Here is a 12,346-nt window from a genome sequence, read left to right on the forward strand (position 1 = left end):
GTTTCAACTGCTTGCAAGGCCAATGTGCCAATGAATGCAACAGCCAACTAGAGTCAGATGGTGTTAGTGTGTGTCCCCAAGTCCATCAGTTGTCTTTGCTTCCGTTCTAAACAAGACTGAGATCTGATAAATTGCTGATACAGACATTATTACCTGACATTGCAAACGTATCCCTTGTAACTACAAGTGCTGTCATGCTCTTTGGTGTTTTCTCTCGAATGTTCTCTAGCATACTTCTAGAGTGCTATTTATCCAGAGGATGTCTTGGCACTGCCCTTGACACATTCTTTGCCCTGCTTTCACTTTCCTGTGACAAACATGACCCTGTCTGAGCATCCTCTTGGCCTTTCAGAAGCTGCTACCCATGTAATGTAACCCTCTTTTCACTTTCCCATCCAGAGACCTTGTGACTATTTGATGTACTGGCCGCCTTCTCTATCTGGGGGTCTATCTTCTCTCTTGAGACCATTTTATACCCAAACACAGATTTTTGATTTTCGCTGTTGTTTTTCATACTTCTACAACAGTGCCTGAAAAGGATTTGTTTCAAGATAAATATTTGATGAATTAACAGACAAAAAGGGACAAGATGCCCTTGACATGTGAAAATACAATAGCCTGGGTCTTGTACAGCTTAAAAGTCATTTGTATCGGTCTCCAAAATTGTTTGTGTGTGTGTGTGTGTGTGTGTGTGTGTGTGTGTGAGTGTGTGTGAGTATTTGTGTGTGTGTGAGTGTGTGTGTGTGTGTGTGTGTGTGTGTGTGTTTCATATACTTACACTGTTTTCTTTTTGGGTTTGGTTTTATTTTGTGTTCTTGGTTTTGGAGAATTTTATTGTTGTATTGAGTTTTTGGTTTTGGAGAGAAAACTTAAAGTTGGGTGGGTGGGATGGAAAACCTGATAGGACTGTGAGAGGAGACGATATGAACAAAGTGTTTTTAAAGCTAAAAATGGTTTTAAATAATAAAAATATAACAAAGAATTAAAAACCTGCAATGCTTCCCTGGACAGCTCAATGGTTCTTAAGACTGTAGTCATCTGCTTCCTTCCACTGCCCCTAATTTAACAGTGTTGATGCTCTCACTTATAATAACCTGCATCATAAAAAATATTATAAATATTTGGAATCACAACTATCTCTGAGTTTTGCATGTATGTCACTATCTGATGAGTGTTTCCACTGAAAACACCTTCCAACTTGCTTATAACTTTTCTGGGACTGGGGCCACCTCACCTAGAATGCTTATGCTATCCAGCATTCATGCACTGACCACTCAATTAGGAAGAAGCATGTTCAGCTAGGTTTTGAAAACATGACAAATGGGTCACTTTGTTAACACCATGTTCTTGTGGCTAGAATGGCATAGGCAGTTCTATTTAAAACACCAACTTTGGTTTACCGGAAGTCCCACACCCGCGGATCCTGGCCCGCAGCAGCTCTCTGTCCCCAGACCCTGTGAGAGAGAGACCCAACCGCCTGGTCAGGTCGGCACTCCTGAGGCTGCAGAGCAGAAGAGACCACCAACACTGCTCACCCCTGCCCACATCCCTGGCCCAAGAGGAAACTGTATAAGGCCTCTGGGCTCCCGTGGGGGAGGGCCCAGGAGGGGCAGGACCCCTGTGCCTGAGACACCACCAGAACCAGAAGGAAACAGACCGGATAAACAGTTCTCTGCACCCAAATCCCGTGGGAGGGAGAGCTGAACCTTCAGAGAGGCAGACAAGCCTGGGAAACCAGAAGAGACTGCTCTCTGCACACACATCTCGGACGCCAGAGGAAAAAGCCAAAGACCATCTGGAACCCTGGTGCACTGAAGCTCCCGGAAACGGCGGCACAGGTCTTCCTGGTTGCTGCCGCTGCAGAGAGCCCGTGGGTAGCACCCCACGAGCGAACTTGAGCCTCGGGACCACAGGTAAGACCAACTTTTCTGCTGCAAGAAAGCTGCCTAGTGAACTCAAGACACAGGCCCACAGGTACAGCTGAAGACCTGTAGAGAGGAAAAACCACACGCCGGAAAGCAGAACACTCTGTCCCCATAACTGACTGAAAGAGAGGAAAACAGGTCTACAGCACTCCTGACACACAGGCTTATAGGACAGTCTAGCCACTGTCAGAAATAGCAGAACAAAGTAACACTAGAGATAATCTGATGGCGAGAGGCAAGCGCAGGAACCCAAGCAACAGAAACCAAGACTACATGGCACCATCGGAGCCCAATTCTCCCATCAAAACAAACATGGAATATCCAAACACACCAGAAAAGCAAGATCTAGTTCCAAAATCATTTTTGATCATGATGCTGGAGGACTTCAAGAAAGACGTGCAGAACTCCCTTAGAGAACAAGTAGAAGCCTACAGAGAGGAATCGCAAAAATGCCTGAAAGAATCGCAAAAATCCCTGAAAGAATTCCAGGAAAACATAAATAAACAAGTAGAAGCCCATAGAGAGGAGACACAAAAATCCCTGAAAGAATTCCAGGAAAACATAAATAAACAAGTAGAAGCCCATAGAGAGGAGACACAAAAATCCCTGAAAGAATTCCAGGAAAACACAATCAAACAGTTGAAGGAATTAAAAATGGAAATAGAAGCAATCAAGAAAGAACACATGGAAACAACCCTGGATATAGAAAACGAAAAGAAGAGACAAGGAGCTGTAGATACAAGCTTCACCAACAGAATACAAGAGATGGAAGAGAGAATCTCAGGAGCAGAAGATTCCATAGAAATCATTGACTCAACTGTCAAAGATAATGTAAAGCGGAAAAAGCTACTGGTCCAAAACCTACAGGAAATCCAGGACTCAATGAGAAGATCAAACTTAAGGATAATAGGTATAGAAGAGAGTGAAGACTCCCAGCTCAAAGGACCAGTAAATATCTTCAACAAAATCATAGAAGAAAACTTCCCTAACCTAAAAAAAGAGATACTCATAGACATACAAGAAGCCTACAGAACTCCAAATAGATTGGACCAGAAAAGAAACACCTCCCGTCATATAATTGTCAAAACACCAAACGCACAAAATAAAGAAAGAATATTAAAAGCAGTAAGGGAAAAAGGTCAAGTAACATATAAAGGGAGACCTATCAGAATCACACCAGACTTCTCGCCAGAAACTATGAAGGCCGGAAGATCCTGGACTGATGTTATACAGACCCTAAGAGAACACAAATGCCAGCCCAGGTTACTGTATCCAGCAAAACTCTCAATTAACATTGATGGAGAAACCAAGATATTCCATGACAAAACCAAATTTACACAATATCTTTCCACAAATCCAGCACTACAAAGGATAATAAATGGTAAAGCCCAACATAAGGAGGCAAGCTATACCCTAGAAGAAGCAAGAAACTAATCGTCTTGGCAACAAAACAAAGAGAATGAAAGCACACAAACATAACCTCACATCCAAATATGAATATAACGGGAAGCAATAATTCCTTAATATCTCTCAATATCAATGGCCTCAACTCCCCAATAAAAAGACATAGATTAACAAACTGGATACACAACGAGGACCCTGCATTCTGCTGCCTACAGGAAACACACCTCAGAGACAAAGACAGACACTACCTCAGAGTGAAAGGCTGGAAAACAACTTTCCAAGCAAATGGTCAGAAGAAGCAAGCTGGAGTAGCCATTCTAATATCAAATAAAATCAATTGCCAACTAAAAGTCATCAAAAAAGATAAGGAAGGACACTTCATATTCATCAAAGGAAAAATCCACCAAGATGAACTCTCAATCCTAAATATCTATGCCCCAAATACAAGGGCACCTACATACGTAAAAGAAACCTTACTAAAGCTCAAAGCAAACATTGCACCTCACACAATAATAGTGGGAGTTTTCAACACACCACTCTCATCAATGGACAGATCATGGAAACAGAAATTAAACAGTGATGTCGACAGACTAAGAGAAGTCATGAGCCAAATGGACTTAACGGATATTTATAGAACATTCTATCCTAAAGCAAAAGGATATACCTTCTTCTCAGCTCCTCATGGTACTTTCTCCAAAATTGACCATATAATTGGTCAAAAAACGGGCATCAACAGGTACAGAAAGATAGAAATAATCCCATGCGTGCTATCGGACCACCACGGCCTAAAACTGGTCTTCAATAACAATAAGGGAAGAATGCCCACATATACATGGAAATTGAACAATGCTCTACTCAATGATAACCTGGTCAAGGAAGAAATAAAGAGAGAAATTAAAAACTTTTTAGAATTTAATGAAAATGAAGATACAACATACCCAAACTTATGGGACACAATGAAAGCTGTGCTAAGAGGAAAACTCATAGAGCTGAGTGCCTGCAGAAAGAAACAGGAAAGAGCGTATGTCAGCAGCTTGACAGCACACCTAAAAGCTCTAGAACAAAAAGAAGCAAATACACCCAGGAGGAGTAGAAGGCAGGAAATAATCAAACTCAGAGCTGAAATCAACCAAGTAGAAACAAAAAGGACCATAGAAAGAATCAACATAACCAAAAGTTGGTTCTTTGAGAAAATCAACAAGATAGATAAACCCTTAGCCAGACTAACGAGAGGACACAGAGAGTGCGTCCAAATTAACAAAATCAGAAATGAAAAGGGAGACATAACAACAGATTCAGAGGAAATTCAAAAAATCATCAGATCTTACTATAAAAACCTATATTCAACAAAACTTGAAAATCTTCAGGAAATGGACAATTTCCTAGACAGATACCAGGTATCGAAGTTAAATCAGGAACAGATAAACCAGTTAAACAACCCCATCACTCCTAAGGAAATAGAAGCAGTCATTAAAGGTCTCCCAACCAAAAAGAGCCCTGGTCCAGACGGGTTTAGTGCAGAATTCTATCAAACCTTCATAGAAGACCTCATAACAATATTATCCAAACTATTCCACAAAATTGAAACAGATGGAGCACTACCGAATTCCTTCTACGAAGCCACAATTACTCTTATACCTAAACCACACAAAGACACAACAAAGAAAGAGAACTTCAGACCAATTTCCCTTATGAATATCGACGTAAAAATACTCAATAAAATTCTGGCAAACCGAATTCAAGAGCACATCAAAACAATCATCCACCATGATCAAGTAGGCTTCATCCCAGGCATGCATACGGAAAACCATCAACGTGATCCATTATATAAACAAACTGAAAGAACAGAACCACATGATCATTTCATTAGATGCTGAGAAAGCATTTGACAAAATTCAACACCCCTTCATGATAAAAGTCCTGGAAAGAATAGGAATTCAAGGCCCATACCTAAACATAGTAAAAGCCATATACAGCAAACCAGTTGCTAACATTAAACTAAATGGAGAGAAACTTGAAGCAATCCCACTAAAATCAGGGACTAGACAAGGCTGCCCACTCTCTCCCTACTTATTCAATATAGTTCTTGAAGTTCTAGCCAGAGCAATCAGACAAAAAAAGGAGATCAAGGGGATACAGATAGGAAAAGAAGAGGTTAAAATATCACTATTTGCAGATGACATGATAGTATATTTAAGTGATCCAAAAGTTCCACCAGAGAACTACTAAAGCTGATAAACAACTTCAGCAAAGTGGCTGGGTATAAAATTAACTCAAATAAATCAGTTGCCTTCCTCTATACAAAAGAGAAACAAGCCGTGAAAGAAATTAGGGAAACGGCACCCTTCATAATAGACCCAAATAATATAAAGTACCTCGGTGTGACTTTAACCAAGCAAGTAAAAGATCTGTAGAATAAGAACTTCAAGACACTGAGGAAAGAAATTGAAGAAGACCTCAGAAATGGAAAGATCTCCCATGCTCATGGATTGGCAGGATTAATATAGTAAAAATCGCCATTTTTCCAAAAGCGATCTACAGATTCAATGCAATCCCCATCAAAATACCAATCCAATTCTTCAAAGAGTTAGACAGAACAATTTGCAAATTCATCTGGAATAACAAAAAACCCGGGATAGCTAAAGCTATCCTCAACAATAAAAGGACTTCAGGGGGAATCACTATCCCTGAACTCAAGCAGTATTACAGAGCAATAGTGATAAAAACTGCATGGTATTGGTACAGAGACAGACAGATAGACCAATGGAATAGAATTGAAGACCCAGAAATGAACCCACACACCTATGGTCACTTGATTTTTGACAAAGGAGCCAAAACCATCCAATAGAAAAAAAGATAGCATTTTCAGCAAATGGTGCTGGTTCAACTGGAGGTCAACATGTAGAAGAATGCAAATCGATCCATGCTTATCACCCTGTACAAAGCTTAAGTCCAAGTGGATCAAGGACCTCCACATCAAACCAGACACACTCAAACTAATAGAAGAAAAACTAGGGAAGCATCTGGAACACATGGGCACTGGAAAAATTTCCTGAACAAAACACCAATGGCTTATGCTCTAAGATCAAGAATCGACAAATGGGATCTCATAAAACTGCAAAGCTTCTGTAAGGCAAAGGACACTGTGGTTAGGACAAAACGGCAACCAACAGATTGGGAAAAGATCTTTACCAATCCTACAACAGATAGAGGCCTTATATCCAAAATATACAAAGAACTCAAGAAGTTAGACCGCAGGGAAACAAATAACCCTATTACAAAATGGGGTTCAGAGCTAAACAAAGAATTCACAGCTGAGGAATGCCGAATGGCTGTAAAACACCTAAAGAAATGTTCAACATCTTTAGTCATAAGGGAAATGCAAATCAAAACAACCCTGAGATTTCACCTCACACCAGTGAGAATGGCTAAGATCAAAAACTCAGGTGACAGCAGATGCTGGCGAGGATGTGGAGAAAGAGGAACACTCCTCCATTGTTGGTGGGATTGCAGACTGGTAAAACCATTCTGGAAATCAGTCTGGAGGTTCCTCAGAAAATTGGACATTGAACTGCCTGAGGATCCAGCTATACCTCTCTTGGGCATATACCCAAAAGATGCCTCAACATATAAAAGAGACACATGCTCCACTATGTTCATCGCAGCCTTATTTATAATAGCCAGAAAATGGAAAGAACCCAGATGCCCTTCAACAGAGGAATGGATACAGAAAATGTGGTACATCTACACAATGGAATATTACTCAGCTATCAAAAACAACGAGTTTATGAAATTCGTAGGCAAATGGTTGGAACTGGAAAATATCATCCTGAGTGAGCTAACCCAATCACAGAAAGACATACATGGTATGCACTCATTGATAAGTGGCTATTAGCCCAAATGCTTGAATTACCCTAGATCCCTAGAACAAACGAAACTCAAGACGGATGATCAAAATGTGAATGCTTCACTCCTTCTTTAAATGAGGAAAAAGAATACCCTTGGCTGGGAAGGGAGAGGCAAAGATTAAAACAGAGACTGAAGGAACACCCATTCAGAGCCTGCCCCACTGGTGGCCCATACATATACAGCCACCCAATTGGACAAGATGGATGAAGCAAAGAAGTGCAGACCGACAGGAGCCGGATGTAGATCGCTCCTGAGAGACACAGCCAGAATACAGCAAATACAGAGGCGAATGCCAGCAGCAAACCACTGAACTGAGAATAGGTCCCCCGTTGAAGGAATCAGAGAAAGAACTGGAAGAGCTTGAAGGGGCTCGAGACCCCAAAAGTACAACAATGTCAAGCAACCAGAGCTTCCAGGGACTAAGCCACTACCTAAAGACTATACATGGACTGACCCTGGACTCTGACCCCATAGGTAGCAATGAATATCCTAGTAAGAGCACCAGTGGAAGGGGAAGCCCTGGGTCCTGCTAAGACTGAACCCCCAGTGAACTAGACTATGGGGGGAGGGCGGCAATGGGGGGAGGGTTGGGAGGGGGACACCCATAAGGAAGGGGAGGTGGGAGGGGGATGTTTGCCCGGAAACCGGGAAAGGGAATAACACTTGAAATGTATATAAGAAATACTCAAGTGAATAAAAAAAAATAATAAAAAAATTTAAAAAAAAAAGAAAAAAAAAAGAAAACACCAACTTTAGAAATAAATCTAATTACACGAAGTTCAAATGCTCATTTGAAAGATAATTAAGCAATATATACGCAGTCCTAGCAGGGTGAGGTTTAAGGCTACAGTGACATACAGAGGACACAATAGAGCCACACATCAGTGTGAAGGCAGAGCTTAAAATGCCACCTCCTGTGTTTGATGGGTCCTAGAGCCTAACTTTTCCATGAAGAAGAGAAACTCAGGTCATAACGCATGTCATCTCTTTCCCTAAAAGGCTGTATGCAATGGTAACTATGGCTTCATTCTGCCCTGGGTTTTAAAATGAAACAGGCCATAGAACCTGTCCATGTCTGCCCTGCTATGCAGAGTACATGCATGTTTGGCACTCACCGTTTCCCAGTGGGGTAGAACCTAGAGCAGGAGTGGCCATCCCAGGCGCAGTATGGGTCCCTTGCCAGGCAGCAGTCTGCACAGGCTGTGCCGTAGATATGGCAACGATGCAGAGAGACTTGGGAAACCCCCTCATTGGAGCTCACGTACAACTGTTGCTATAAGAAAAACCACGATGATTTATTTCAGATGTAGAAGTTAAAGGACCTTCAGCAGGAACATATTATAATATATAGCCACAAACCCATGAATTCCTTTAGAAACAGACTCAAAACAAGAAGCAAAGAGAAAGTATAGCCAAAATAAATAGAATTTTCCTACATTAATATGCCTATAACATTACCACTTTCTGTAAAAAAAATACTTCTTAGTATACCATGTAGAATGGTAATCTGTTTTAAACATTAGGGTCCACTGTTCTCTAAGATTTGGCCTATTTATTGCAGATTTAAATTAAGATGTTTTCTTTTTCCACTGTCTCTTAGCAAATGACAAGGAAGCTTTCACAATATTCAAGTACAGCAGAACAAGTCAATTTCAAAATAGAAAGCATTTTTGTTCAGAAGAAAAAAAAGTTCTAGATAATCAGTCATATTTAAAATGAAAGCATTTGGATAAGTGACTGTAGGATGGTGGGCTGTGAAAGGTACTCTGATTCCTGGTTGAGATAGGTCCAATCCCTGGAGACTCTAAAGGGATGGCAGGCAGAGGGCGTATTCCCAGTCTCCCAGGAGATCAGGGCTTTCTCAGCCCCCACAGACCCCCCCGCCCCCGCAGAAAGGTTTGAGACAGATCTGTCACGCAGGGCAATGCCCCAAGCCCCTCCTCCACAAGTGAGGACTTGACCACAGGTCACATAGGCTCAAGGCAGAACAGTCATAGAAGCAGGACCAAGCCGCCAAATATGTAGATGAGTTCTTCCCAAGGTCTCAAGCCAAACCAATAGGAAGTACCTGGTGTCAGACACTGACCCCTCCAAAAACTGTAATTAAGGGCTGTGTTCAGAAGAATTAAAAGTGTGTAAGAATTATTTCCTCGTCTGAGAGCTTCTGTCATAAGAGCTGTATGACCGCCGCTTGGGGAAAAGATCTGCTCTCCTGAAATCCTTGTCAGAAACTCCCCAGCACCCCTCGCTGGTTAGTCAGTCTTCTGACTCGGCCCTGTCAGAGCAACCGAAGAGGTGGAAAGAAGGACCAGCAGTGGAGGCAGCAGAAGCTCTTCCCCCTCCCTGCCTGAGTTCTCTCCCCCTCACCCCAAACTAAGCACCTAGCTGGGCCAGAGATCGCTGTGGAAAGCCCCATGCCCCAGACCCCCACACGTTTTTGGAAGTAATACATTGCTTATTAAAACTATTTTTACATTATTTGAAAATGTACTTATTTGTTATGTGTTTGTGTTTGTACATGCATGTATGTCACACACACACACACACACACACACACACACACATACATCAGTGTGTGCACCTGTGTTCCCATGCAGAGGCCAGAGGAGGACACTGGGTATTGTTCTCTATCACACTGTGCCATAATCCTTTGTGTAAGTTACTACACCTGGAGATATGGTGGTAATTCATGAATTCCAGCCATCCTCCTCTCCCTACTTGCTCATGGTCGCCCCTTGCTATTTACAAAGGCCATCTGACCAACCCTAATATAAAAGTTTACAGTTAAATATGACTCAAAATTTCTTCTTTGTCTACCAATCTTTATTACCCTAATAGAGTAAAAAATATAATTCGCCCAGGAACACTGGACATAAATGATTACCACTGGTCCCTGTGGCAGAGATCTATAGTTCTAATTCCTTGGGCAGTTAAATCAGAAGTGTGACAAGTTCAAGGCTTGCTTGGCTGCAGAGAGTGACTTCATAAAGCCACATCAGGCACTCCTGAGACTTGGCCACAAAATGAAAAGTTAAAAAAGAAGGCTTGGGATGTAGCTCAGTGTTTGAAAATGTTACTATGCAGGAGGCCTCTAAGTTCTATTCCAGCAGTGTTTATTGTTTAACTAAATATGTATCTGAAGAAGAGAGGCAATTGCCAGTATCATCATTAAAATATTTAACAATCCCAATTTATTTGAAAAAGGGGAAAATGTGGTTTTATCCTATGTACACTAGTTTTTTTTAGTAATGTCAGTATTTTTGCAACCAGATACAAAGAGTAAAGGAAAGGTAACAAACTCACAACTAAACAAGTAAAACATTCTCTTCACCAATTTTAGTCTTCCCACCTCAGAATGTAATGAAGTATTTAGCAAAGCCAAAGATGTTCAGAAAATCAAGTCATTACTCTAGCTGTGACATTCACTGCCTCACTGAAACATTTTAAACCATCTGCAGTATGAGATGTTGAAAACCAACATAACAAATGACCTATAAAGATGTTGAGCCATACATTTTATATACGACTATGGTGCCGTGCAAACGACTGTGAAGACTTTGAATCTTGCTTCTACATTGTCTCTTCCCATTAAGCCATCATAAACAAAGGGCTTCCCTGCTGGCTTCAAAGACAATTCTGACTTGAGATCAGCTCCATAGGACATTAGCAAAATGACAAATGACTTCTTGTTACTTGGGAAAATGTTTGTTATGCACCATGCAAACATTTTTACAGATGAGATCTTTAACTCCATTATGTCATATTTATTTGTTCTCATAAAACTCAGTCAAGTGAAAAGATCAGAACTTTGACCATGAGTACCACATCATGTCTAGCATGTTGGATATGGCAAAGAGCACTGCAATTATAAAGTCAGTTGTTCAAACATCTAACATCTTTAGTCTCTGTTCCAAGAAAAATAGAACCAAAGGTTCTTCGAGACAGCACTAGCTAGCGCCATCTTCTTCTAGGCTCACATACATCATTTGTGAGAAAGTCATTGCTTTCTAGATGTAGAAACTTAGGGCAGGAAAGTTAAGCTTTCCTGTAACTTATATTCAAGTTGAGATTAAATAAATGCAAAGATGACTCATTCTGACTGTATAGGGGGGTAGCTCCTGAGGCTTTGGGAATTGAAACAGGGTGCATCACAGACATGAAAAATTGGAATTGCCATTGTGATCATTGAATATTTACATGGTTAAGAAATTTACATTAACTTAATTCTTGATAATTACCATCTTTTAATCCTTTTCCAAGTCCACAGCCCTTAGATAGTGTACAGTAAGGGTTTTGTAGACATCCATAAACCATAGGAAATAATACTGTCTGTTATATTAAAGATATACTGGCAGGAAAGTAGAAATGAGTGGATTATTCACTCTAGCTCCTGAGGATGTCTTGAAATTACAGTAGCCCAAATATTATGCTCACTCCTTTTAGAATATTGAGTTTTATTATAGTGAGCACACCATCATAGTTCAGGAAATAGAATATATGAAAAGCTGGAATGCCTTTTGCATATATGGTCTGCTCTCATTATCTTTGATGGAAAACATTCAGTTTTCACTAACAGACAGTGAGGTCTATGTCAAATTAGAGAGGATTCTGTATGATTATTTGTCAATAGTAAAACTCTCAGATCTTTCAGAAGTTAAAAAACATACTTTCCTGATTATATTTTATCATGCATAGAACATGACATAAAATGTTTCTTACCTTTTTGGATGAGATTTTCATTGTTGTTATAGGAACATGATTCTAAAAAATTAAAAAAGGTACATTACTTGATCATTTGATCTTTAGAAGGAGTTTTGCATGTAAAATTCTATTTGTATAAACATTCAAAAGCCATATTTTCTTCCAGTGCCTATACTCTCTGTAACATGTATTTCTTCTTTGGGACTACAGATAGACTGGTATAACGTGTTTAAACTTGAAAGCAGTACAATTATCGCACATGAATTACAATGAGCGTTCAAAGGAAAATGGAAAAATCAGATCATTGAAAGAAGCATTTCGAACATTGATTTGAACATTGGATCTGTGTGCAGGAGGAGACTGTGGTAGGGAAAACCCTACATGAGATGTTACTATTCACCTCTCAA

The 12,346-nt window shown here is 40.4% G+C and overlaps 1 protein-coding gene across 3 annotated transcripts in view; it reads right to left on the reverse strand.

The window, feature by feature from the left end:
- The window catches only part of Sema3c (semaphorin 3C), a 164,002-nt gene that overhangs the window by 12,397 nt on the left and 139,259 nt on the right, over window positions 1-12,346 (reverse strand). For all 3 annotated transcript variants that reach the window (XM_008762645.4, XM_008762646.4, NM_001106578.1), the window contains 2 exons: window positions 11,958-11,999; window positions 8,354-8,511 (listed from right to left, as the gene is read on the reverse strand). In XM_008762645.4, the coding sequence (XP_008760867.1) occupies window positions 8,354-8,511; window positions 11,958-11,999 (200 nt within the window). The remainder of the gene's footprint in view (window positions 1-8,353; window positions 8,512-11,957; window positions 12,000-12,346) is intronic.

This window comes from Rattus norvegicus, chromosome 4, assembly GCF_036323735.1.
Source record: "Rattus norvegicus strain BN/NHsdMcwi chromosome 4, GRCr8, whole genome shotgun sequence".
Classification (NCBI taxonomy): Eukaryota; Metazoa; Chordata; class Mammalia; order Rodentia; family Muridae; genus Rattus; species Rattus norvegicus.